Source organism: Carassius gibelio, chromosome A17 (assembly GCF_023724105.1).
Source record: "Carassius gibelio isolate Cgi1373 ecotype wild population from Czech Republic chromosome A17, carGib1.2-hapl.c, whole genome shotgun sequence".
Classification (NCBI taxonomy): domain Eukaryota; kingdom Metazoa; phylum Chordata; class Actinopteri; order Cypriniformes; family Cyprinidae; genus Carassius; species Carassius gibelio.
Genome location: NC_068387.1, coordinates 12933870 through 12961860, shown reverse-complemented (window position 1 = coordinate 12961860; position 27991 = coordinate 12933870). Strand labels below are relative to the sequence as shown.

General features: G+C 35.4%; 3 protein-coding genes across 6 annotated transcripts; all 3 read right to left on the bottom strand.

Annotated features, from left to right (window-relative positions):
- Positions 1–706: 706 nt before the first annotated feature.
- On the bottom strand, positions 707–10921 carry LOC128031411 (visual system homeobox 2). 3 transcript variants are annotated; one of them, XM_052619660.1, is made up of 5 exons: positions 6533–10921; positions 6084–6168; positions 5338–5461; positions 2751–2931; positions 707–1748 (listed from the first exon to the last, which is right to left on the bottom strand). In XM_052619660.1, exons 1-5 carry the CDS (start codon positions 6951–6953, stop codon positions 1375–1377), a joined length of 1185 nt encoding a protein of 394 aa, XP_052475620.1. In that variant the 5' UTR covers positions 6954–10921; the 3' UTR covers positions 707–1374. The 3 variants fall into 3 exon arrangements, with proteins under 3 accessions (XP_052475620.1, XP_052475621.1, XP_052475622.1); XM_052619661.1 differs by having other exon boundaries at positions 707–1685; positions 6533–7484; XM_052619662.1 differs by lacking the exon at positions 6533–10921 and having other exon boundaries at positions 6084–6386.
- A 1766-nt stretch (positions 10922–12687) lies between these two features.
- On the bottom strand, positions 12688–23703 carry LOC128031434 (protein lin-52 homolog). Of its 2 annotated transcripts, none has more exons than XM_052619693.1 (6): positions 23568–23703; positions 22885–22959; positions 22638–22675; positions 22480–22546; positions 22189–22272; positions 12688–13040 (listed from the first exon to the last, which is right to left on the bottom strand). In XM_052619693.1, exons 1-6 carry the CDS (start codon positions 23584–23586, stop codon positions 12985–12987), a joined length of 339 nt encoding a protein of 112 aa, XP_052475653.1. In that variant the 5' UTR covers positions 23587–23703; the 3' UTR covers positions 12688–12984. The 2 variants fall into 2 exon arrangements, with proteins under 2 accessions (XP_052475653.1, XP_052475652.1); XM_052619692.1 differs by lacking the exon at positions 23568–23703 and adding an exon at positions 23084–23246.
- A 3328-nt stretch (positions 23704–27031) lies between these two features.
- On the bottom strand, positions 27032–27985 carry dtd2 (D-aminoacyl-tRNA deacylase 2). Its single transcript, XM_052619806.1, has 3 exons — positions 27722–27985; positions 27564–27633; positions 27032–27456 (listed from the first exon to the last, which is right to left on the bottom strand). The coding sequence occupies exons 1-3, from the start codon at positions 27833–27835 to the stop codon at positions 27134–27136; spliced, it is 507 nt and encodes a 168-aa protein (XP_052475766.1). The 5' UTR covers positions 27836–27985; the 3' UTR covers positions 27032–27133.
- Positions 27986–27991: the final 6 nt, after the last annotated feature.

Here is a 27991-nt window from a genome sequence, read left to right as displayed (position 1 = left end):
TTTCAATGTGTAACTAACTGTTTCTTTGTCATTGTTATTTTTGACAAAAATAGTGAAACAAATTTTCCCGCCAATTTTTAGATTTTAAGATGAAAGATTTTAGCTGGCTTTTAATTAAAAAGCATTATTAGCATATTATGACATATGATACCTTAAAGGGATACTCCAACCTCAAAATGAAAATTTGTCAGCTGCACCACAAGGATACAATGTTTTCTTTCAAATCAAAGCATAAATACACGTTGAAACAGCACATCATTGTGGTGCAGCTGACACAGAAGAGCGTAGGCAGTTTGAGTGATGTGAGACACAGAGGAGACTGCTGACAAAGGAATTGTTGAATAAAGTCACTATTTTTGTTTTATTTGTGTACAAAAAGTATTATCTTCGCTTCATAATGTTACGGTTGAAACACTGATATCAGATGGACTATTCTGACAATGCTTTTCATACTTTTCTGGACTTTGACAGTGTAACTTACTTGGCAGTCTAGGAGACGTTCAAAAGCCTCCAGATTTCAATCCAAAATTTCTTAAATTGTGTTCAGAAGACGAACAAAGCTTTTACGGGTTTGAAATGACATGGGAGTAAGTGATTAATGACAAAATTTTCATTTTGGGGTGGAGTATCCCTTTAAACACAAATTAAACTAATGTATTTTATGTTCTCCGCTTATGACTTAAAACACACTTGATGTAAAACAGGCTAGCATTGTTCATCTTTTTTTAATAATTTGTATTGCATTTTACATGTTACGAAAAAAAGCACGTAAGACTACAGTACATCAATGTATAGTTCAAACAATACTGTAGCAGGCTATCTTAATTTACAATATATACAGCAATACACTCTATTACAACTTTAACCACTGCGAATCTGAAGACGGGTACTGTACAAAAGAAAAAAGAAAAGCATTTAAGTCCTGTTATTTCAAAGCTCAGTAGGAGTTCTTGACCAATACATTTCTGATGACAATATTACTTTATACTGAAACTAGATCATAAATATACAAACATTTATGGTTTTATTCAATTGAGAAATTTTGCAAATGGCACCGAGGAGGTTGCCAACATGATAAAGGGGTGTTATATTTATACATAGAATTTTTATGGCTAGAATTTTTGAAGTCCTTTATTTGAAGAAAGAAAAAAAACTATTAATCACTGGCATGATGGACTGATGCTGCTATCAAAATACTGCAAATTTCTAAATGGTTTTGACCTTGCTAAAGTGAAATAAAATGCAGAGGAACATTGAGAATCAATTAAAAGTCCAGTGCTGTCCTGGGAACAGTGCAGGAAGGGAAGAGACAACAGCACAGATATTTGCACACTAAGCCAATGTTTTGGATTGGAAGAATTAACAGTGCATCATCTAAGAACCTTTTTCCTCTTCTTTTGTGTCTGACTGTTCGCTGGACTCCTCTGTCACCGACGTCTCCATTTTGTGCTCTAGTCTCTCAGAGGTAACCGTTCCCAGCACTTTGGCACTGTGCTCCTGTGCTTTTGCCCTGAGAACAGCAATACTGTTCTCCCTCAGTTCCTCTTTGGACATGGGTGACTCTGTCCTCCTTTCCTCAGCCTCAGCCTCAGCCTCATCCGGTTTGGGATTGGTCGGTTTCTGAATGACATCTGACTTCTCATTTGATTGGACTGCAGCAGTCTCCAAGGACTTCTTGTGCATCCCTGAAAAGAATGGTGGGTATTCGTGTTTAGAAAAGCAGCTGGTGGTAGGAAAACCATCTTGAACTGGAAACAGCAAGAGACAGATTTTAGATTTAGTAACAAAATAGGACTAATCTGAGCCATGAGAGTCAAACTGCATTAAAAATAAATGGATGAATAAAGAAATGCAATATTCTTTTTTTTTATATATAGTTTTTTATTATAATTGAATCATAGTAAATCCACTGTTATTTATCGATTTATTTACAGGTATCTACTGTGGTGATAGTCAGTTGTGAAATGTTACCGGTTAAAGATTTAAAGAACAAAAAATGCAGTCATATTCAGAGGGGCCATAGTAAAACTAACAAGCTTTTGTTTTGTGTAAGAGCAAAACAATTGCCAGAAAAAGACAAAAAAAATAAATAAAGATAACCATAGTCAAGTAAATACAAATAGAGATAAATAAAACAACATAAAATAATAAGTATAAAATTAAGTAATTTAAGTAGCAATTTAATTATATTATAAAACTTTTTTATTGTATTATTTTTTACTGTTTCTTATATTATTGTAATACAGGAAGTAATTGCTCTAAAAAGTGGTCAAATGTTATTTAAAACCTTTCTGTGAGATGTCTGCTGCATAAAAATATAACCCTTAAATTATCAGCTGAGAACATTTTTGTAAATGTAATCAAAACGCTTAATTTACAGTATGTTTAAATTCAAAAGAAGCTTGTACTGGTTAGGTAATGTTGCACCTTATAGATTTGACGCTGATCTACTCTCCATAAAGTAAGTCTCACAGTATAACTTGTTGAAACTGAACAGTGCTGGGTGACAAATTAAATATTTAGAGTATAAGCAATTCTCGAAATTATTAGAGCGGAACAGATTTAGAGAGGAGTCTTCATGAAAATGTTCTTGTAATTCAATTAAAAATATATCATTTTCAATTTAGAAAAACCTGTATCATTGGTTATGATGAATAAAGGTCCATTAGTTATTTAAAATAATAATAATAATTATCATTAAATCAATTCTTATTATGATACAAACAAAAAGTCTTAATATGCTGGCATACCTAGAAGCCAGGGAGCACAGGAGTCCATGATGCCATCTTTAGCAGACTTCAGTATGGACTCAGGCAGAGGGATGGAGTGACGCACCATGGCACCGTAGAGCCCGTATTCAGCCATCACACTGCTACGACCCCAACACTTCTCCCGCTTTCTCCACTTGGCCCTCCGATTTTGGAACCACACCTGCATATCATTTATTAATGGTTAAATGTAGTCTCTTTGAGATATCTGAGTCGGATGGACAGAATCACATTCAAAAGATAAAAAGTAAAGGGTAGCTAGGCCTATCAATCTGTCTAACATTGGTGTATGTGTGTGTGTGCATTTCACTGAAGAAAGATAATCATTCAGGTTTTGAGCTAATCAAACAGCTTTCAACTTGCAAATGTAAAGTAACAAATATGTCATTTACATCTTTTCAATGTGTGCCCATGAAAACACTAATTTTTATGAGTAGGCTATCTTTGACTATCACCTCTCATTGGCTAATTGGAGCCATATGTAGTAGGCTACTGTTATAGCTTTTATCGAGCGAAGAATTTAAGCAGGCATGCATGATAGTGTCCATTTGAGCTAAACGACGCGACGCACGCGGTCGAGTTGTGTCATGACGCGGCGCGAGCGCAGCTCTCCAGGAGGTGGAGGGGCTCCCGGGTCCAGAGAGGCCAGACATTGGATAAGAAATTATCAAAACCATTTTCCAATCTTTCTGGTAATGCCGATGACCATAGCCCTCATCTCATGCAAGATACTTTTTGAGGAGAAATTGGTTATTGGGCGCTCAAAAGAAAGCGGGGGGAGACAGCGATGAGAGACGACCCCAGGGGCACGCGCAAGCTGATTGAAAAATAAGTTAATTTCGAGCCCAATCGATGGTGGACAGGCGGCCAAATATCACGGGAAATTAAACGAGCAGGACCCCTGAGAGCAGCGCTATTGACCCGTGCTAATACATTCAATGTAGTTATTTCATTTGAACTCCCCTCATCTCGACACATCCCTTCCCCTGCAGCACGGCGAGCTTTTCTCATTTAACTAATTACACTCCGATGAGAAAATTAGATGTTAATTTTACTTTGGATTGAAATAGAATTATTTATTTAATTCCGTATTATTTATTCACCGAGAGGCACTGTAATGAGAAGGAAATTAAAAGGCATGCCAGCAGATGGATGGTTCAGGTCACACAGTAATCTTCTTCCGCCTTGATTGCTTGATTAGGTCGTTAGCGCCTCTCTCTCTCTCTCTCTCTCTCTCTCTCTCTCTCTCTCTCACACACACAAACACACACACACACACACACACAGAGAGAGAGAGAGAGAGAGAGAGAGAGAGAGAGAGAAGAGAGAGAGAGAGAGACAGAGCGCAAATTGTTACACAACTGTGGCTTATGAGATATTATCTGTCCAAGGGGGATGCTCCACTTGATCGATAAATGAATTGTAAAATGACTTTTATGGTAGTAGACTTTGTTAAAGGTTTTTGGTATTTTTATAAACGGATTAAACCTAGGGTTATTCCAAAGTATTACTTTAGCTTAAATATTAAAGGTATGCTAATTTCGAGGCGCCATTTAGGTTTCTTCGCAGCGCAAATGTGTAATTTTGCACCATTATATATCATAGGCTACATCTGTTATCTAAGAAGACTATAGTACGGGATATGTGCATTTATAATCAAGTGATACAATCTTGTAGGATCAAACTTGTGTTATTATTTGAACGTTTGGTAGCCGAACCTTGTGGAAACATACGCTTACCTATGAAAAATAAATATCACTTCACCTGAAATTAGCCTGCCGACTGACCCTTAACCCACAAACCGACTAAATTAATCCAAGACACTTCACCATTTCCTTTTTTTTTCGCCATTTCCTCAGATCACCACACTGACCACTGAGAGCACGTGTGATCTTTCTGAAAGTCAGTTCTCTGAGAAACCAACTTCCGGCACGATCAACAGTAATATTAATAGGTCACGCGCTATGAGGAAAGGTTTTGAGGCCCGTTTCTTGAGTAGGTCCATGTATCTGAGCATAGGCTATCTGAGCTGATCTGAGGCAGGTCACCGAAGGCATTTGAGAAACCTCAACTGGTGCTTTATTTTTACATACTAAAAGAAATGAGTCTGATGTGGCAGAGTTTTTTCGTCTGGCATAGATTTAGCTAGAGAAGAGAGGCTATACCAACCCAAAATGGATTTCTTTTATTGTATTTTTATACGGCTATATTAGTCCTGTTCGATTTCCAATTTTTTTGGTCTACATTTTAATTGTAAATGGTAATTTAAAACATAATGATAACTGCCTAGTTAGTCATGTTGCTGTGAAAACAGGAAATGAAGCAAAGGGGAAAAAAACGAAAGAAAATATAGGAAAGGCTAACGCAATTCAAATAATTCCTACATCAAAACCCCAAATAGCCTACACGTCAAAAAAACAAAAGTTAAATGAATACAGGCGCATATAGCGAAAATTATTAGTGTAGGCTTTTTATTTAATAAATAAAAAAAAGAGTGGTGGAAGAGAGCACACTGTCGTTATGTAATATCCTCATTTAATTCAAAAGGCGAGTGTAAATAGCTCTCTACCTGTATTCTGTCCTCGGGCAGCTCGGTTTTCATGGCCAGCATTTCTCTGGCGTACACATCTGGGTAATGAGCCTCGTTAAACGCCTTCTCCAGTTCTTCCAGCTGATAAGATGTAAATATTGTTCTACAAAAGAACAACATTTAGTTGTATTAGGAAAGCAATATTAGAAACATCACGCATAAATTATATTTTGACAACTAGTCTACAAAAAAGGGACTATCCGCAAATGTCGAGGTTAGTAGGCAAGTTTTCTTTCAGGTTTTAAAATATAAATACAGACGTGTCTATTATTTCGTTTTAATTATTTTCATTTAATTCTTATCATATCATTTTATTTTTTAATTTTTAGACCTGAACATGTCAAACGCTAAATCATAGGCCTGTGTTTATAAATTTTAATTTATTCCAAATGCCTCTTAAAATATAATAGCATAAAAATACAAATTACTATTATTATTATCATTATTATAAAGAAAAACAGATTTTGACTGCCTTTTAAAACCTACGAACCTTTAACTCGTTACGAAAAAAAACGAGTTATCTCTTAAAAAGAGGACAGATCTTGGGCATTCACAGTTAGTCTGTTCCTCAAATGTTATTTTCCAGTTGATTTCAAACTGGCCATGATTGCCAAAACATCGTTACTCGTTCCTTTTTTTTGTTGTTTCGGCTGTTTAATAAAAGAATTATATAGATCACTGTTGTTTTACTGCCATTTAACATTCATTTTATTAGCGTTAGTTACCTGTGTCGTCGCTTTTTTCTCTTCTTGCTCTGGCTCAGTGAAGATTTTGATATTTTCCTTTCACTTGAAGAGACATCCTCTGAATCTGTAACATCGGGGGAAATGTTATTTAAAATGGCTGATGTAAAAACATTGAAATATTTTGTTTTGCAACAGTTAGCCTGTAGGCCTTTAATTTTAAAAGCAAAATTGACGTTGTGACGATGATCATCACAATTACAATTATTACAATTCAACATAGGCCTAAATAATACGATTTAAAACAGTCAACAAGTTGAAGGCTTTTTTTACGACACATTTCTAAAAAATAAAAATAAAAACAATAATAGGTTTTAGAAACAGAACAGAAAAAACAATAATAGAGTAAGGCCTTCGGTTTACGAAAAAAAAACCTGCACTAAACTGATAAATTGAATCAGTAGTCTTATAGGATGAAACATGAACTTCACCTGAGCTTGCAGACTGGTTTGTTTCCAGCGGCCTCACTGTCCTGTTGAGCGGCTGTAGATGGACGTTATGCGCGTCTGATAGCACCTCAAGAAACGCGGGCTGGCTGTAGAACGACGGAATACCTCCAGGCCCAATTAATCCCATCCCGACCCCAACACTAACTCCAGCTGGCCCGAGCATCGACCTGCTGGCTAGAAGGTGCGCTCCGGCGGGGAACGAGTCCAGTGTGCTCCGCGGAGCCGAGGACGGCTCTTTATTTAGTCCCAGGATCTCCTGGATGCCGAAGCCCGTGCATTTGGGTGGATGTGTGCTGCTGCTCTTTGACAGATGTGGATTGTTATTTCCCCTGTTCTCAGCGGCACACACTGATTTTGATTTGTTCAAACTTTCCGACAAAACAGCCCCATCCTTTCCCGTCATGATGCCTTTGAGACTATCCCCTTCTTCACATACGACTCGGTCCCTTGTGCACAGACATCCACGGCGCAATACGCATGATCCCGATAGAAATTCTCCTTTTATCCAACAGGTCCATCCCAACAAGGGTCAAAACTCAACAGCCAATCAGCGGCAAGGAAGTGATTTAGAATTCCAGAGGATACAGGATGCTACTCTGCCTGATTTTATGCACCATGTCATGTCATTCACATCACATTTTGCTTGCAATTATGTGTTAATCAGACATTTAACCGAAATTAGCAAATAAAATGATCACTTCGAATTTCGAATTAAATTTACTGTATTGAAGTATGCTAATAATAATAATCGTCGATACCAAAATGTTTGTTTTTAGGCTTCAACATGGTAAACTTTATCGATCGATTATAAACGACTTTAGGAATCTATTTTTTTTTTCGTGAAGCCTATATCGTAAAATAAAAGGAAAATGTCTAAAATATAAAACGACATCTGTAATCTATCACATGTCGTCAGCAATGGCAGAATATATATATATATATATATATATATATATATATAGTGGCAGCATCGCCTGATACACCAGACCAAATAAAATTGATAAATAAATAAAAATTACAAAGTAGTGATTTTATAAATCTGTTTTATAAAACTAATAAATAACTCAATCATATGATATCGAATGTTTGTCACTGATATAGTTTTTCTTAGATATTTTAAAGAATTCCTGTTGAGGATTCAGCAGATCGTATGCAACAGAAAATTCGAGGACTTACAATTCTTGTATCGCTATATATATTCCTCTTTTGCAAACTTTTTGGCCTTAAAATAAAAGGCTTCGATCATAAGTGCAAAGCTCTAAAGGAGAAGATAAATGGCTCATTCAAATTAGGATTTCTGAGATTATAAAAAACTCGGGGCAAATGCTTATTTCCAAATTAAATGGATAAATTGATAAGGGGCATTCTACTTGATCTAGACAAATGTTGTTGTTTTTCTTTCTTTTTTTGAATAGGGGGGAAATGCCACGATATTGAAATTTCCAATTACAATAACGTTATAATACGAAATTGCTTTAATGTTTATTTTAAAATATAGGTGTTAACATTTCATTTTTAAAAGTATCAGCTTTTAATTAGATTTTAATAAATTTGCCCCCCCCCCCCCCAAAAAAAAAACAACAACAACAAACAAATATATATATATATATAAAAAACAAATATATAGCTAAACAAATAAAAAACGGGTGTATTTGTGTAATAACATCACATGAGAAATCAGCTTAATATAATGCATGTAAAGCATGACATGGCTAAATCTGAATATTAAATTTAGCTATATTTAATTAATTTTTAGGACCAACAAGACGTGGGTGGTCCAATATTATTTGTTCACAATAATAAAAAGTTGTTCTTATGTTAAATTGTAAAGGGTAAAGTTCATTTAAAGGGCAAAGTCCAGGTAAATGTGTATATTTTACATTCTTTTAGAAGTTTACACTGTTGCATATAAAACAGTTTGAACAGAATGCAAAATATAGCTTATTCTAATTACATCCAAGTTTCTGGTCTAATCAGCTATTACTAAATTACAGTGGGATTTTGATTCGTTTTGCAGATAATTTGTGGCACAATTTGGACATCTGGACAGATAATTACTGGGAGATAATTTATGGAAATGAGCAGCGAGCCGTTGATGGAGACAGAGATAACACCAATCTTATCAAAGTGCCATGTGCTGATGCATAAATAAACGTCATGATTCATACGACACCGGCAGAACGTGAGACCCGAGCGCGCGCTCCCGCGAGACAGCGCCTGACCTGTGGCTTTTTTGGCTAATTAGAAGCCACACTGAACACTTGGAGATGTTTTATTTTTTTTTTTTTTTTTTTTGCTGAGGTGGCCTGATAATAACCCTACACCGAATATTACAAAAAAAAGGTGCACAGTAATTCTGTTTGCACAGTTTACAACACAGAAAAACCATGTGATTTGTAGCCTTATGGGACACTATTCAATACCCATCCATGCTAATTCTTTGTTGGCTTGGCTCCATGGCAATTACATGAGATGATCATCAAAACTGGCAGCCAAACAAAAGTAAAGTTTAATCACATATAGGAATATATAGTGATCTGAAAATTTAGACAACAAATGCGTAAGCAGTGCAAGAGAATAAAACTTCACGCAAGAGTTTCGCTTCGCCTCAAAGCATTAAACCCCACGACTCAGCAAAATATTACAGCTGCAATTACATAGGCACCAGTTGAAACTAATTAGAAGCCATTAAGTGGAAATTTCATTAAGGGTAATGAAGAAATCAATGTTATCAAGATATGCTAATGACACATCACCCGGTCTAGATAAACCCATCTATTCACAAGGCTACAGTGCTCTATCAAAGCAGCCTGTCAATTACAAACTGCTTCCTGCCCTCACGTAGCCATCGCTTCTGCTGTAATCTGTGCAGGGCTTTGTTGTTTATTGTGAGATGAAAAAACCCCACTCTCCCTCCATGGCTTTTAATAATCCATCTACATAGGAAAATGACTGCACCCTGATTTACATGCATAAGAGGACAAACTAATAAGGCTGTAGATTAAGGAAAGATTTAGCTCAGTCATTCGTGTAGATTGTGTGGCCTATCAAAGACTGGAGGATCTGATGGTGGCAGATTAAAAGGCAAACAGCTGTTGCAAAATTTGTTTTGCCCTTCTCTGAATATTTGGTCTCTTTTGGGCCTGCTGCCTACTTATTTTAAGTGAAACCCGGCATACAAACACAAAGCAAGCAGTTGAGATACTGAAAAGGTGATTGCATTAGTCAAACAGATGGATGGCAAATTACATCGCTGCCTTGACCTCTACGAAAAATATGGGACACAACCCTGGTCTACTTTTTCAAAGCTGCTAAAATGAGAGTTTGTCCATGCAAACTTGTAACAATTACAGCATAATGTGATGAATACAAATAAAGACTTCTCTTATATTGAAATGCTTAGCTGCTATTTGTCTTTAGGAAGAACTTTTGATGCTGGAAGGTCACCGAAAGGTAATGAGCTTTGGGATGGGGCTGTATTATAGGAACATTGTATTGCATTAGTCCCGGCCCCTACACAGATTGCTGGTGCTTGATCTTCACAGGCAATCTAAATGAAGAATCACTTGTGCTCTTCTGGTCATAATTCTGTATTTGCAATGTATTGGAAGTGATGAATTGTTTTTAATGTTGCATTTTGTTTTGTACACCAAGCACACACACAAGTCTGCAGCACAGGAGTATCTCTGATATTATACTGGATATTGATTAGCATTAATTATATTAACGCGACTTTTATTACAATCATTCATCTTAAAAGTGAAAACAATCAATAGTGTTATGTGCCTGAAAAGACTTATCAAGTTGCTTTCTCTCTCTTTTAATGACATATCGACTATGACATATAGTTTGTTATGTGTTTTCATGGGGCAATTAGAGTGAAACATTTTTGAACAGACCTAATAGAAAATATATTAATAAATGAAGTGCAGTTAAGTCATAATTTCCATTTTATAAACTACCATTCAAAAGTTTTGGGTCAGCAAGATAAAAAAAAAGAAAAGAAATCAATACTTTTGTTCAGTGAAGATTAATTAAATTGAACAAAAGTGAACAAAAAATTGAACAAAAACGCATAATCAAATACCATTAAAATACTCACTGTCCACAAAATAAATCCACAAGATTTTAATGTGCACCAAATGTAGGTACACATTTTTTCTGCATAAAGTTGTACCCAATTTTGTTGTTGCCATGACAACACAATTCCACAAATACTAAAGCAACAGTAAAAAATGCCAAAACAACTCCACAGCTCAAATAATGAACAGGTTTCACCTAAATAATAAATAAAATAATAAGCTTAAAATTTTTATATCCGCCAAAAATTGGCCTCATTCACTTCCGTTGCATCAGCGTAAACTTGGGTTTTTTAAATGCTGTTGACTGATCTTAACTTGTATTGAACCCAGAATGTTCTTTGAAGAACACTAATATATATATATATATATATATATATATATATATATATATATATATATATATATATATATATATATATATATATATATATATAAAAATATATATATATATATATATATATATATATATATATATATATATATATATATATATATATATATATCAAAAGTTAAGAAATCAACTGAAGTGTGAGGTGTTTTAAAGTTACTGCTTAGGCTACTGGGAAACTCCTTTTCCCGAGACTAAGGATTTTAAGAGCAGATACTGAGGACTGCAAACACTTTGTGCTGAGTAGGTGGAAAAAATGGAAACTGCAGAGGTCTTATCCTCACCAACCGCCAAGGGTGCGATGACCCCCAGAGAAAGTTTGCTAGCTCCAGTTTTCTCATACAGCTCCCACAATAGCGTGTTTAGAAGCTGCCTGCCGGCATTGCTTAATTAGGCGAGGAGTTGATTAATTTGCACTAATTGACAGCTAATTAAAGGCCTGAGGGCACATCGGATTGACGTTTGTTAGGGCAGCAAGGCCCGTTGAGGTCAGGGCAACGGGTTGTTTATGGCTGTGCTGGTGTTTCTGGAGACAGACCCTCTGTGGGGAATGACCCTCATCTTAAGGAGGATGTCTGGACAGGACCTACAGTATCTGACCGGCTGCGACTACTAGCGGGTGCCATCATGTGAACCACAGCTTCAGTGATCCGCCACAACAACCACTGCACATCACTACTGTCACAATGTATGAGGGCAACAACGTGTAACAGATGCAATTGTACAGAACCAACAAGTGAAAAGTTCTGTCAAACCTCAGGTTAGAAACAGATTGGATAACAGATCAACAACAGGACGATGTTGTCAGAACATTAAAAGTGACTGAAGAGCACCAGAGGGTTAAACTTGCAACAACAACAAAAAAAGCTTGTTTAGACGGTAAAAAAAAAAGAGGGGCAAATCTGGGTCCTCCAGAATGGGATCAGACACCAGTAGTAACATTGCAGGGTTTAACTCAGCGGCTTCCTTGTTCCATGTGAATCAGAAATACAATTAGGGGCTTATTAGGCACTGGGGGGAGAGGCGTACCTCTAAGAATTGGTGGGAGCAGGAGCGAACACTCGCCAACCACAGCAAAAGCCTCTACGACATCTCCAGCCGAGAACAGTCCTGGCCACTGTCTCACCTAATTACGCTTGCCAGAGCTTTCTTTGTTTGCCGTTCAGCATGCCTGTCTGATTCCCATTTCTCCCGGACCGTTTGTGCCAATGTCCCTGGAAGTGTGCTAATTAGAGAAGAAATGGCCCAAGTAATTATGTCAACTCTTGTTAACCCGGATGACAATGAACAATATTATTTTTACGCATTGTTTTGTGCGGAGGGCCTTCAAAACTTCCAATTCCCATTAAATAGAAAAAATGGCCTTGCACTGGTGTGCAAACACTCTCATGTCAAAGCCTTTTACATGTCCAGAGCAAAAGAGAGCCGTTAATTGAGCAGTCGATGGAGGGGCACAGGCATGAAGTTATTGCCCTAATTAAAAGTTTGAATGTTATTCATGAACTCCATCATTGTTTCATGGAAGCTACTTTTAGGAAACATCACTGGATGGCCAATAGGAAGCAAAGCTGCACTAGCGGATGCCAAAAGCATTCTAAAAGTCTTTAAAATGTTGAAAAAATACAAATCTAGAAGGGGCATGTAGACAAGAGCACAACCAACTGCACTTTATTTAAACAACACTGTATTTTTATTAAAACAATTGAAGCTGTATTAAACTGTAAAGTTAAAAATAAATACATTAATGAACATTTACTGAAAAGCACAGCACTATCCTTGCCTTTCTACTCTATTAAACATATATACAAAAAATGTTTATGGTGTTATGGTTTTTTGACCCCAAAATCAGTTGAATATTAGTGAAAGTCTTTAAAATTTAGCGTATCATGCTACTGTGTTCTGCCTTACAAGCTCACAATCAACTGGTCACTGAGCCAACAGGTCAGCGGTCACCATCTGGGTCTTCACTTTTTGGGTCTCTCCAAGATGTTCAGGAATTTCCCTCTTGTCATTTCTCGAGCTGGAAAAGGAAATAAAAGGTCAAAGGTTATTGTGATATCAAATACAGTCCCCAAACCTTATCAGACAGGTAAAGTAACTTTCCATGGTATATTTTAATCAGGGAAAGTGAGATCCTTTTTTTTTTTATGATCAACATTTTATTCAGATTAATTGACTTTCAGAAATAAAACACAAGTCAAGGTTCAAAAGAACTATGTACAAACAGATGCCATGAAGCCGTCCACTTATACAGAGAAAGAGGAAGAAAAATAAAAATACTAAAAAAATCAGTGAAGCATAGTAGGGATGTCAACTTTTCATCCGATCTAGCAACATCTCCGCAACATTTGTCCAACTCCGAATAGTGTTGTCCTTTGCGCCGTTGAGCCTGGCAGTGGTACCTTCCAGCAAGGCAATGTCTCTAAAGTATGATAGCCAAGTGAAAGTTAAAGAAGTGGAAGGTTCTATCCATAATTTCAAAATAGTCTTTTTGGCAGCAGTGCTTCCAGCTGATAAAGTCCTTTTCTGATGAGCATTCAACTGGAGACTGGAATCATCTAACAATAGAAAAAGTAGGGGATCTCGAGGTACATGTAAATGCATGATATCTGAAAGGATGGAACATACAGTTTTCCAAAAAGGAACCACCACCGGGCATTCCCAAAACATATGCAGGTAAGAGCCTACTGTGGATTTATTACATAAATGGCAGTGAGGATCAGCTCTAACCTTCATCTTATATAGTACACTAGGAGTGAAATAGGCTCTATTAATACATTTATAATGTATCATCTGATGTGCAAGATTTTTAAAAGCGGTAAAACATCTGGCCCATACCACATCCCAATCAGGTTGAACAAGACCATCCCTTTCCCAGGAGTGGATAGCTGGAATATAAGTATACTGTAATATGAGAATGGAATTATAAATCTTAGAAACTAACTAAACCACTAGAAGGAATATCAATGTTCAACCATTCCCACAGAGAATGAGTAAACACATTGGTGGCCCAAGGAACGCCGTATGCCTTTAAAGCTGACCTCAGTCTTAAATATAGAAAAAAAGAGAATCCAGGTAAAGAAAACTGTAAACTTAAGTCCTGAAACGATTTGAGGCCATTATCACAAAAAATGTCATTCAAAGTATGAACACCCGCATCAGACCAGATTTTAAAAACAAAGGGTTTGTTGCCGGTGCATAAACGGTTATTATGCCATAATGGAGTTGTCTTAGTATATAAGAAAGGTCCACCCATAATTTTCTCCACCTTTTTCCATACATCGAGCAAATATTCAATAATTGGTCCGTAAGTTTTCTTTAAATATTTTGAAACACCTGAAAAGGGGAGATCTTGTAATTGAACTGGATGGATAATATTCGCTTCCAGAACTCGCCTAGGAACCGGAGAATCTGAGTTAACCCAGGTTCTGATTCCTCTTATTTGAAAGGATAAACTATATAATTCAAAATTAGGTAAAGACAGATCCACCATCTAGTTTCTTACGCTGCATCGTCTTAAATCTGATTCTGGGTTTTTTCTTCATCCATATAAATCTAGAAATGGCTGTGTTAAGCTCCTTAAAAATAATTTCAGGTGGAGGAAGAGGCAACATGGAGAATAAAAAATTAACCATGGGGAGCACATTCATTTTAATTGTAGATATTCTACCATGGAGAGCTAAACATTAAGGGGACCATCTATCCAGGTCCTCCTTAATCTTATTTAGGAGAGATTTATAATTACAATTAGAAATAAGATGAAATGAGGAAAATATAGTAATACCCAAATATGTAAACTGTTTGACTATGGGGATCAAAGGAGGTAAACTATTAAGGGAAAGTGAGATCCTGAGTAATTATTGAAGTAAATATAATGGACTTCATTAAAGTTGTTAATTTTTTCCATCTTCATTCTCAAAGCTGTTCATAATCTTCAGCCAACTCTCGTGAGGGTATAGAGCTGGAGGTGTAACAGCTATGACCCTCCTGTGGTCAGGCTGACACAGGCACTGATGAGCTTTTGGGCAGGAAGTGATAGGTGTGAGGGACAGGCTAAGCCACAGTGTTGGGCAGCAGTTAATGAAATAATGTGGGGGATTGTAATTAAGATGAGCTGCCCTGTGTGGCATCTTAATGATAGGCGCAAGTGTCAGTGGATTCACCTTCAGCTGTCGATCACTGGATCAAACGTGATGCTATCTGGATTCAGATTATTAATTATGGCTTGGTAAGAATTTATGTTTTTGAAAGAAGCCTTATGCTCACCAAGGCTGCATTTAATTTATATAAAATACAGTAACAGCAGTTAAATTGTGAAATGTCATTACAATTTAAAATAACTGTTTTCTATATATTTTAAAATGTAATTTATTCATGTGATGGGAAAGCAGACATTTCTCCAGTCTTCAGAGTCACACCATCCTTCAGAAATTATTCTGTTATGTTGATTTGGTGCTCATGAAACATTTCTCACTATTATCAATGTTGAAAGCATTTGATCCAGTTTTTTTTTTTTTTTTTGTGGAAACCATGATACACTTTTTGAGGATTTTATTTTCACGAATAGAAAGTTCAAAAGAACAGCGCTGGTTTGAAATGTAAATCCTTTGTAAGATCATAAATGCCTTTACGGTCACTTTTTAATGCAATTTAAAGCAAGCTTACAGTATAAAATTATAATTGTTTCTTTCAATAAATAAAAAAAACTTACTAACCCCACAACAGAAAATATATGTATTAATATATTTAAAATGTATATTATTTTTATTATTATTTAGAGTAAGATATTTGACTATAAACAAATATATTTTTAATTGTCTTAACATTCATCACACACACTTTAAATCTAACATGGCGTGTATTGTAACCAGTTTACATTACATAAAAAATGCATTGCACATAAATTTAAAGGTTACAAAATACCCAAAATAATAATTGGCGGGAGGAAATTCACAGGTTTAAAGAGCAGTTTGATTATTTCTTCTTTCCATGGCACAGGTTCAAACAGTAGACAGATGAACACTTGACTCCTGACTATTAGATCCCTGAGAAAGCTATGAGGAAAGCCTGAAATACAACCTAATATTCAGTGTATTAATACAACAGATATCACCATTATAAGAGAAACATGACGGTCATTATAAGATAATGCAGTCACTAAACATTCACACTGCAGTCTCACTAATGCCTTCCAAGTGCTTTCCATAAGTAAATGTGTGTCTTAATCCCAGGTTTAATGTCAATGATGGGAAGGCTAACGCTTGTTAAATGGGCCACTGGTTTCTGGAGGGGTCCACAAACAGGGGGCAAGAGCTTTGTCATAGCTGAATGACCAACCCCACTCTAACTCTTACTACCCCTCTCCCAATCTCCCTCACACTTTCTGTCCAAAACAATACAGGAGTCTGTCTGGCTCCCATGAGACCCCTTCACCAGAGTGCACCCCTCTGATCCACTCATTAATTAGATTTCCATTTATCCTCAAATCCCGTCAGAGCAGAAGGGAAATGATTTGCATTGAGTGAGTTAGATTAAAAAGGGGAGTGTAGAGGGTCCTGCCAGCTAGCCGACTGTGCTCAAACACACACACACACACACACACACACAAGTATGAGCATTTACACACGTGCACAAAGCTGGTGCTGTCACTGGACGGGGCAGATCAATACTGATTAGCAGGAGTTAGAGATTTGTTTAGTTGATTAGAAAGGTCAATTACTAATTCTGTACTTAGTTAATCAGAAGCTTGTTGCCGGTGACATCCATATTAAATGGCATATTATGGATTCCAGAGGCCATATTATCTTCTTGATGTTGTATGAACACTCATAAATATTTTAATGAAGCAAATATGCTTCATGATGAGTTAATAGGCAAAATGAAATCAACGCAAATGAGCAAATACATGAGCAAAATTAAAGCACTACAACCTGTAACGTAATGTTTGGTTGCTTTAAAAATAATATTTTCTTTGATTCATCTATATATATATATATATAAAATTAAATTATATTGTATATATTTGTATATTTTTATTTAAAGACAAATATATTCAAATCTATGCATCATATATTATTATAATATACAATTGAACAATTGGTAATATTTACATATTTAACATGATTCAAATTACATGACAGCTATAATTTTAATTAAATTATATATATATAACATTATAATTATTATATATTATATTATAACTGCATAGGATTGCAAACAACACATTAAATGAAATATGATCAATTATAAGCTACCATTACATTTTTCTGTTTCAAAATCAATGCAGTTTAACTGTAACGAATGCGCTATTATCTTGAGAGATGTAAGCATCTTTTAGAGGCCATTAAAGCAAATCTAGAGACAATACAGTTTGTTTTTAAGCTGGAGGAGAAAAAGAATCCCCGGACCTTAAACTAAATTCTCTCCAAAACCTGACTGCCCCAATTCACTTTCATTAGCAGTCAAACACACTAATCGTACCCCTGTTGCACATCTGAAACTGCCACTTGGTTATTACGGGGAGTAATCTTTATTTAATAGATTTAACATCCATTCTCGCTGCCTAAACCTCATGGGACGGGGGAGGACAGACACACACTCGCACACAAACCCACCCTCTCGTCCCCCCCATTGGAACACATACACCTGATGCTCATGTTTGTGTTCAAAATTCAATTACCTACTTATTGATACTTCACAGAGATATTTAAGATGCAGACATGGTGAGTGATTTCCCAAGGGAGCCACTGCTTCCTCTTAATGTCCCAGCCGAGAGCTCTTCTCTTCTCACCGCTCGCTCCAACCGCTTGACACCACGAATCATTACACACACGCGCTGACGAACATCAGCCAGCCCTGCCACAGCCTATCCCTGTTCAAGAGGTGTCCTTATTAATAGGCAATCAGTCAAAATTCATTCATTAAAAACCCTAAAAGGTTTCACACAGGCGCTATGATTAGCCGGGAAAGGAAATCCAATGAATTCCTAATGTATTTATGGAAATAGGGTGTCATTTCTGATCTGTTGACAGAGGTGGTGGCTAGGACAGAGAAGGGAGAGTGAGTTAGATGAATTTCCTCCACTCTCCCGCTGTGCGTGTCCAAATCTGAGCAGAGCTCGGTGTATCTGTGCAGTCGAAAGGTCTGAATGGTGTCAAAAGGAATTAAATAAGGACAATTAAGGATTATATTTTAAATGTGATTCCACAAACATTCTCTACTCCAGTCAGGCACTGTAATGCATAAAGAAGCAGGAATGGTGTGTGAGGGGAGGGGAGAGGAGAGGAAGATGAGCGGACAGGAAGTCAGAGAGCTTTCCCCACGCTCAGCCTGTCATCTAGCAGCACTTCATAACAGCTTGCCCCTGTGCTCGGGTGTCTCTGATGGATTGATGGAAGCACATTACTACGGTAGGGTGGCATCACTGCAATCATATTCAGCAACACACTTCGCTTAATAGAGAAGAGATTGATAAACGGGAGGAGGCAGTGAACACTGGGGCCATTAGCGCTGGACGGGTGTGACCTTCGTACGGGAGCAGGAACAGATTGAACAGCAGGAGGTTCTTGGACGTTGCGAGCCAGAGTTTTGTTCCAAATTGTAAATCTTTAACTTTTAGGATGTTTTCTTCCTGTATGAAGCACCATGTATGGGTCAGAGACATGACACCCATTGTTTTGTGAGGATATAGATATTTTTTCAAAAATACATTAAAATGTAATTTATACATTGAACTGTTTAAATATACTGAGCAAGTTATAAATTCATTTGGATTTTTTATTTATTTTTAGATATTTTTAGGGGCCTTCAGGTAGTCAAAAATGAAAAAAAAAAACTGTCCTGATGTTATAACAAAGAAAGAAATTATAAAAATACTGAATTCATTAATAAAATAAATAAAACAATTATAGCAAAATAGCTTGGCATAATTAGTCAGTATTATTTCTTGGGGAACATTTTATAACAAAGCTTCTAAACTTCAAAACTTAATAAAAATATTAATATTATTAATATTAATAATATTTAACTTCAGTCTGCAAAGTCAATGTGGCATGACCAAAATTCAGAAACATGTAGGGGAGAAACAACGGAAATGACATCATAGACAGGACCTCTGCAGACCCTCATGAGTGCGTGTCAAGGTCAATAAGACACTAAAATATCTGATAATTTGGCCTTTTTATTCCAAGGCAAAGCTAAATCAGGTTGTAAAATGTCATGTGGTGTGCATATATATATATATATATATATATATATATATATATATATATATATAAACACTTTTATAACACTATATAATGTGTTTGAAAAAGATACACACTCATTCAAAGTGTAAGGAAATGTACAAAACAGATATTACTTAATACCTGAAATATTATATTGTTTATGATCACCACATGACATTTCTAGAGTAATTTCTTGAAAATGGTACAAAAACGTAAAAGAAAAAAATAATAATAAATAAATACAAACAAGTACATTGAAAAAAACTAAAACAAAAAAAAACGTGGCACATTATTCTATTGTACGCATTAAATCAGATTTTTAAAAGACTTATCAATTTCTTTATCTTGGACACTCTTATTTTCTGATGCTTATTTTGCTACTAAACACACAAAAATACATTAGCGATCTGGTTAGACCTACAAGTTATGTCCAGATTATTTGACGCCCATTAAAAAAAACACATCACCCCACAATTACTCAAGTAGAAACAAGTGTGTTACATCAACTGTGCAAGCCGCCGCAGTGGAACCGGAGATATCATGAGCATCGCCTGAGGCCTGGCTGTCCCAGAAGAGCACTCTCCATTCAATTACCTTCAATAACAGTACTTATCAGTGTAGTGACTGGTCCTGTGGGAGCAGAGGGGCCTGATGACCATGCTCAGCAGCCCCCCGACAGCAGCATTCATCACGGCCCGCAGCAGATGGGTACTGGTGGGGGGCTGGAGGGGTAGGCACGCGTCAGGCCCTCCCACAACGACCCTGATCAGCGTCACTCAGCTAGGAGAGGAGGGGTAAACGTCCCCAAGGAGACTGGTGTGGCACATGTCACGCTCACACACACACAAATAAATATACAAACATGCACATGTTTTCCTTATTTGCCTATGGTTGCACGTGCAAAAGGTTTACGCACCTCTCATGTAGTACTTACAGTTGAAAATGTGCAAATCCACTTCAAGATCAAGCCATTAAGATACTTAATATACAGTTATTTATATATTTTAAGCTTAACATAAGTCCACGATTAATCAAAGCTTAATTTATGCTGCTGTTGATCATATCCTCCCTCCCAAAGATATGCGGCTAATGCATCTAAAGGCTCGGCATCTGCATGTGGAAGAGACGAAGGTCGAAATAAATATATAAAACAAATGTGGGGCTTATAACCTTGCCTTTGGGGTGAGCTTTCACTGCCTGATTGCATTATCCCCATTAACCAGGACTTTAATGGCCATCGTGCCAAAGGTGCAGTAAATTTTTATCCTCCTCCTCCTCACCCTCCCGTCTCCTAACACTACCTCTCGTCAGCTCGTTTAAAGGCGCTGAAGAGAGAAAGAATCATGATGAAAAAGTAGCTCAGATTTACAAGGCTTCCCTTGACAGCTAGGAGAAGGAAGAAAATTAAACCACACCACATTGAAGAGCGCCACGTTAAATGCTGCTCTGAGCCGAATGATAATCATAATTTCATATCGGTCTCCTCAGTGCAGAGGTTTTACATAACAGTACATTTATTTGAAATACCGTATTGAAATATAGAATATTGAGATGATGCAGAACGATTCTGCAATATAATGAATCGATGTAAGCACAGAGTGTAGAGCACAGCTTGCCGAGTTCTTCTACATTCATGTAAACTGCAAATGTGTACAGACAGTCCAAAAGCCTGACATAAATAAACACAGTAGATTTGGAACTACGTCATACAAAGAAACATTATGATGTACACTACCATTCTAACCTCTGTTGTATGGTACAATTTTAAAATATTTTTTGAAAGAAGTCTCTTAGGCTCAGCAAGGCTGCATTTGTTTGATTTAAATATGGAACCAAAACAGTTATTTTGTGACATATTACTGCAATTTAAAAGAACAGTGTTCTATTTTTCTATTTTTTATATATTTTAAAAGGCAATATATTATTTCAGTGACACATGCTCCTTCAGAAATAATTATAATTTACAGACTGTCTGCCCAAGAAACATTTACATATATTTAGGCCTATGTAAATACACGCACGAACGCACGCACACACACACACACACACACACACACACACATATATATGTATATATATATCCCCCAGGATTTTTATGAATATTTGTTTTAAAAAATATAATTATTAGAATTGTACAAATCTGTAAAATCTTAACTTTTGAACAGGTAAAATGAATACGGCATTGAACTCTCTAGGTTACTAATCTAAATACATTAATCATGTGAACACCTGACATTCAGATGTTCTTGTTTCCAATAAAGCACAAGATGCTCATTGGATCATTCTCAAATTATGCTTGAGAACCTGATCGTTTGGTTTTACGCAAAACTTGTGAAGTACATGCAGTTGACTATTCTTTCGCTCAATGGCATGAGATGTGACAAATTACGTTTGGCATAATCTTGGCTGAACGAGCCTACTTTAATCATGCGCTCTTGATGGAGATTTTTTTTGCATTACTTTCAAACTGCTCAATATGTGTCCATTTGATGCCCATTTTCATCTAGCTAATATTTTATCTTTTCTGTAATCCTGCTGGTATACATTATTACTACATCTAGCAATTCTGTGACATAACATTTTAGAACTACTGGGAAAAATATAAATATATAAATCTGTGTAAATAAAGAGTGGGGATTTATTTAGGACTTACTAACTAAAATAAATGAATATGATATATATATATATATATATATATATATATATATATAATAAAATGTATATTTGCATATTTTAAATGGATTTAGATGCAATATTATTTATAATAATTTAAATGATTTAAAGAACCTCTATAATAAAGCCAACAGCAGCTGTTGTGTTTTTTTGACCGTTTTCTTCTTTGCTAATATCGCCATCTAGCGGAGGCTTTTTCAAAGTCTTCAAACCACTTCTTAAACACTGCACAGATGGACTAAAGGTTTCTAAGAAACTAAGATTACTTACATTCCTCCAAACCCAACTGATAAGCAAGATTCTGCAGTCCCTTCACCTTCTCCATCAGATTTGCTGTGGTCAAACTTCCTAATTCTGGTAAAAAAAAAAAAACACATAATAAACTTATGATGCAAAAAATACCACAGCTTTTCTAAATTCACGTTGCAATGTATCTAACCATATTAAGCTCTTTAATTGATCTAAGCATCTGTCAGATAGGTCCATGACATAAAAATGCTCAAATTATGCATTGAGAATCTTATTAGAATTTGTTTTGGTTTTATGAAAAAGACAACAGACCTTTCAACATTTCAATATCTTCTGTCTCCAGTTCAGCCATCCACTTGGGCGGAGAATTTGTGATAGGCTGGAACAACAAACAAAAGTCTCAGTTTCATGTCTGAATGCAAAAATTCAAAATAATTTGCTTTAATGTATAATTCTGATTCTTTGCTCACATTTTTGAAGGATGCAGCAAATTCAGAGACACCCGGTACTGTGAAAGGTTTTTAAAATTACATGGGAGTTTCCAAACAACTTTCAAATGTTCATGAAAAAAAGCACATGACAGGAAAAAAAAAAAAAAAAAAAGGTTGTTTTTCAACAAATGTAACTTTGGGTCATATGTGGAAACATCTGTGAATATTACATCCTATAAAACACTGTTTTAGTTAAAATCAAAAATATTATACTCTATAAACTTACACTGCTCCGGCCACAGGTCAGGTGAAGCTCGGTCAAGTTTTTCAAAACTTAGCAGAGAGGATTCAAAGTCCTCACCTATATAAATAAATAAATAAATAAATAACAAATGATATGCTCTTTATTACAACCCTGTGTCAGAAATTAGATCAGCAACATATTTATTTATATTTATTAAATCTAGTATTAAATACAATATTACCACAGATGTAAGTGCAATTATATTGTGGGTGAGCAACAATCCCCATGTTATGCAGGACATAATAATGTTATGACAAGTCACGATGGAGGAAGGTTATGTTATGTTTACTAAGCTGTTTGTATTAGTGTGACCCAGCTGAACTAGCTGCATTGATAGAGATGCTTATCAAAAATAAACAAAAATATTATTAAAAATAGAAGATACAAAAAGTAACCTTTTTCCGCATGACGGCTCCATCAATACATTAGTATAATATTTAACTGTTAGTAACTGATGTCGTTGACACGTAGCTTGCTAATGACTTGACTCCAAACATTTTTATGACGCTATTTCGAGAAAAAAGAAGCCATTTTTAAAACTGAAATAGTTAATTATTTAAGAGGATACGTTGACTAGCATAATAGTTTATAAAGGTTATTCGGTCCGTTGCACTAATACAATAACAACTGACGTTACCAGGGAAAAGAGGAGAATTAAAATTTACCTCCATTCGGAGACGCCATCTTGATAACAACGCACGTGATTCGAAGCAGCCAATAGCTGAAGGCCCTGAAGACCTGTAGCTCCGCCCTCTCTCGTTACGTGAGATGTCGCAACCATGGACTGCAAAAAAGGTCGCTCCGAGAATAAAGTTATGCTTAGATACAATAATAGATGACAGTCAGTCTGATTTTATGCAAGGACGGCATATTAGTAACAATATTCGATTAATCTTAGATCTAATCGATTATAAGGATTTAATAACTGATAATAGTAACATTCTATTTATAGATATATACAAAGCCTTTGATACTGTGACACATGATTTTTTTATTTGATGTTTTAGATTTTTTTGGTTTTGGTCAATACTTTAAAAGGGCAATACTAACTTTATATAGTGATTGCAATAGTTAAGTTAAACTTCCACGGGGAACTACTCGTAGATTTAGCATCTCCCGGGGCATAAAACAAGGAGAAAAACAAGGCTCCTTTCTTGTTTCTTCTGGTCATGCAAACTATGGCGTTATATATAAATAATGACTCGTTTCAAGGTATCAAAATTATGGAAAAAGAAATTAAATGTTGTCAGCTAGCTGATGATAGGCTACTGCTATTTTTTAAAAAGACATTTCACAGGTTAAAAAAGTTATAGAGTGTCTCAATATATTTTCTAAAGCTTCAGGATTATCTTTAAATGTTAAAAAATGTACTCTTTTTCCACTTAAAGACAATGATACTCCTTTAACTGAATTTGAAGGTATTCCAGTTAGGGAGGAAGTTACGTACCTTGGTATCAATATCTGTAAAAATCAATCAGACAGAGTGCAATCTAATTTCCAACCCCTTATAGTGAAAATCAAAGAGAGATTTGATATGTGGCTCATGAGGGATTTATCACTCAAAGGTAGAGTTCTTTTGTCCAAAACTGAGGGGCTGTCTCGATTAGTCTATCCTGCAAAGGTGTTAGATGTACCAAAATCTTGTATTAAAAAAATTGATTCAACATTATTCAACTTTATATGGAAAAACAAGTCACACTATTTAAATACAAATATTTTATGTAATTCTTATAATCAAGGAGGTTTAAATGTGCTTGATTTTGATTCTTCTAATACAATCTTCAAATTGAACTGGATTAAACACTATATTAAGCATACTGATAAACTATGGTATATCATTCCGAATCTTATTTTTGAAAAAGTTGGTGGTATAGAGTTCCTTTTAAAATGCGACTTTGAGGTTAACAAGCTCCCCATTCAGCTATCCAATTTTCATAGACAGGCTCTTTTATGTTGGCTTCTTATATACAAACATAACTTCTCCCCTCACAAACAGTTAATTTGGAATAATAAAATTGTTAAATATAAGAATAAATCAATCTTCTATGACAATTGGATTAAAAACGATATTCTAATGGTCTCACAACTGATGAATAATGAGGGTTACTTACTAACATATACTGAATTTTTAAACATATTTAGGATTCCAATAACTCCAAGGGAGTATAGTATTGTCTTTGATGCAATTCCAGTAGGTTTATTGAGACTCTTGAGAGGTAGTAGTGAACCTCATAAGCAATCAATAAATAAAAAACAGGTCTTGTTAAACGGAGTTGATATAAAAGATAGTAAATGTAATAATAAGTTCTTTAGATGGTTCACTTCCCTGCTACGCCCCGAAATAAATATTTTTGGAATGAACACTTTGGAAATATTAATTGGAGATTGATTTGGACTTATAATAATAAATACTGTATTAATAATAAAGTTTTTGAAATATACTTTAAAGTTATTCATAAAATTTACCCAACAAACGAGTTCCTAAAACGATATAAAAATGACCTTTCTGAATCCTGTACATTTTGTAAAAAGGATACTGAAACTGTCTTACATCTTTTCTTTGAATGCTTGTATGTGAAGTTTTTTTGGATTGATGTGGAATATTTATTTAATATGTTGAGTGGAATTAAAATTTGCATAGAGAAAAAGGATGTTTTTTTTTATTATGACAAAAAAGAGACAGATAAAAATCACAGTTTTGTGTTAAATCTTATTTTATTACTTGGTAAGTTTTACATACATAAATGTTAATGGTCTGAAAGGATACCCAACATCTACCATTTTAAGGCTGACATGAAGATTTACTTTGAAACACTGAAAGGACTTTCAAACCGCAAAGCAATAAGAACTATGGACATTATCAAATAATTAAATTTCTCTTCTTTATTTTAATTATATATATACACCCCTTTTCGTTATGTTTTTGTATATGTTTGTGTTCTTTTTTTGTTTTGTTTTTGTCTTATGATGCTTTGTAATCATTTAGAATATTATTTGTTGAATATTTGTATTCAATGTACTACGTGATGTATAATTCTGAAAAAAAAAAAAAAAAAAAGGTCGCTCCGTTGAGAAACTATTTTTAACAGGTTTTTAATTTAAAAAAAATGTTAATTTTAAATGTTTTGAGTTAAAAATGCTATATTTAAGAAAATACAACCGAATAACTTGTTATAAATATTAGCAACAAATTAATACAGTGAAAGTGAATTATTACTAATAGACCATTTATGCAACAGTGTATTAATATAAAGTGATATGTAACATTACTTAAACATGACAAATTTAGAGGCTGTCAGAGAAAGGAACAGACAATGCTAGTTGAGATGATGGGAGAAATCACCAAGATAAAAAGTTGCTTAAAGACAGTGTCTAGAACAAAGCCAATTTCTTAATAAACTGAATTGCAGAAACCATGTGATAAAAGATTAGTTTTGCAAGATAACGTTAAGCTTCAATGATAGGCTACTAAATTTGGGTAAGAATATATAGCCCAAAATGAATACAAAAATTTATTTTAGCATGATGGTGGTTTATGAAAAGTATGTCATCTTTTCAGTAAATGGACTTAAAAAATGGACTGCTCTCAAATGCAATACAAATAAAATCCAAATACCAGCTAATGTTTTTTGCAATGTATTCATTTAAGTCAGTCATCAATCTGCATGTCAGGCAACAATTCCAGTCACACAATTAGGAAGGGACACAGCTAATTATTTTACAAACCCAGCATCCAAACATGCACACAGCCTGTAGAGCACACAGCCTGTAGAAAATGTGTCTTTTTCTGCAGTACAAATACATTTATTCAATTTATACTATATTATTTCCCCTTTATAGTAATGACTTTTTATATGTAGGTACATTGGGTAAATCTGGATTACCTTGTGATTGAAATTCCACCTGGAACTAGAGATGTCAAACTATATTTGAATAGCATCCAAATAAACAAATATTATGGCTGATTTATGGACTATTTTATCAGATAGGTACAATATACAGTCAGACAGACAGACAGACAGACAGATAGATAGATGGATAGATTGATAGATATATACTAACCATACCTACAAAAGCACAAAAGAATCATAACACAAGATAACACAAAAACAAACACAGACACGAGGTGTAAGCATTACATATTTTAATCAGGAGTGGAGCTATAACAGTTCTGGATGATCCATACACCCATATATTACTGATCTATAAACAAGAGAAAATGGTATAATCCTTAAAACTCCATTAGATGAGTATAAGGTCCATTTGTATCCAGCTTCAAGACCTGTCTGTTTCCATATGTTCCATGTCTGACCTCTGTAACAGCGTCAGCGTTCCTGGAAGTTAAGAGTTCACTTTGACAATGAGACACAAAGCTGCTGTAGAGCTTCAAGCCTTCATCTTTCCCAATGTTGCCATGGTACTGCATCCCTTTTCCTTTTGGTTTTCCTCCAAGCGAAGCTTGCGGTACTATGAGAACACTTCCTGGTAGCTGAAGCACTGAGGTATGCTTTCCAGATTCAGTCTCACAGAGTTTCATGTTCAGCAGTGTGTTCACTGAGTTAGAAAAACGGGTTAAATGAAATATAGTTTATATACCATTTCAGAAATAATGGAACTATATATGTTTTTATTGCAAATGTAAGAAAGGAGCAATTGCATACCCATTTTGGGGATTATATCTTCAGTTGCACCTTTGAAAAAGCAGATGTAGATAACCATTCCCCTATTAATCTGAATAATCCGAATTACATTAGTCAGGCCATTAGTTGGACATAAACTAGAATTGTGTTTAAGGTTATTTAATTTATTTTTCCCATACCTCAACCCACTCAGCCTCACTCCCTTCTTCTGGAGGTTTGACCTGCAGTCGTGCATGCAGACACTGCTGGAGAATCACTCGCGCTTTCAGGCCGTTCTCTGTACTCTCGGACATTGCTACGAAATAAGACGGAAATTGCCGAGTTCAGTGTCAGCGATCAGTTTAATTCCATTAAATAACAGAAGTTTATTTCAAATGAACCTCACGGGTTCATTTATTATGGAAATGAACTATGGAACTACAGCGGGTTCCGCTTCCGCGTGAGAATCC

What these genes read in the sequence shown, in the direction of transcription:
- LOC128031411 (XM_052619660.1), bottom strand. Translation starts at nt 6,953, where the DNA reads ATGACGGGAAAGGATGGGGCTGTTTTGTCGGAAAGTTTGAACAAATCA. An exon ending in TGCCCGAGGACAGAATACAG is followed by an intron (nt 2,932 to 5,337) that starts GTAGAGAGCTAT and finishes AATGATATGCAG; the next exon opens with GTGTGGTTCCAAAATCGGAG. An exon ending in CTGTGCTCCCTGGCTTCTAG is followed by an intron (nt 1,749 to 2,750) that starts GTATGCCAGCAT and finishes TGCTGTTTCCAG; the next exon opens with TTCAAGATGGTTTTCCTACC.
- LOC128031434 (XM_052619692.1), bottom strand. Translation starts at nt 23,129, where the DNA reads ATGGGGATTGTTGCTCACCCACAATATAATTGCACTTACATCTGTG. An exon ending in TTGCTGCATCCTTCAAAAAT is followed by an intron (nt 22,547 to 22,637) that starts GTGAGCAAAGAA and finishes TTGTTGTTCCAG; the next exon opens with CCTATCACAAATTCTCCGCC. An exon ending in TCAGTTGGGTTTGGAGGAAT is followed by an intron (nt 13,041 to 22,188) that starts GTAAGTAATCTT and finishes TTCCTTTTCCAG; the next exon opens with CTCGAGAAATGACAAGAGGG.
- dtd2 (XM_052619806.1), bottom strand. Translation starts at nt 27,835, where the DNA reads ATGTCCGAGAGTACAGAGAACGGCCTGAAAGCGCGAGTGATTCTCCAG. An exon ending in GTGAGGCTGAGTGGGTTGAG is followed by an intron (nt 27,634 to 27,721) that starts GTATGGGAAAAA and finishes CGGATTATTCAG; the next exon opens with ATTAATAGGGGAATGGTTAT. An exon ending in AGATATAATCCCCAAAATGG is followed by an intron (nt 27,457 to 27,563) that starts GTATGCAATTGC and finishes TTTCTAACTCAG; the next exon opens with TGAACACACTGCTGAACATG.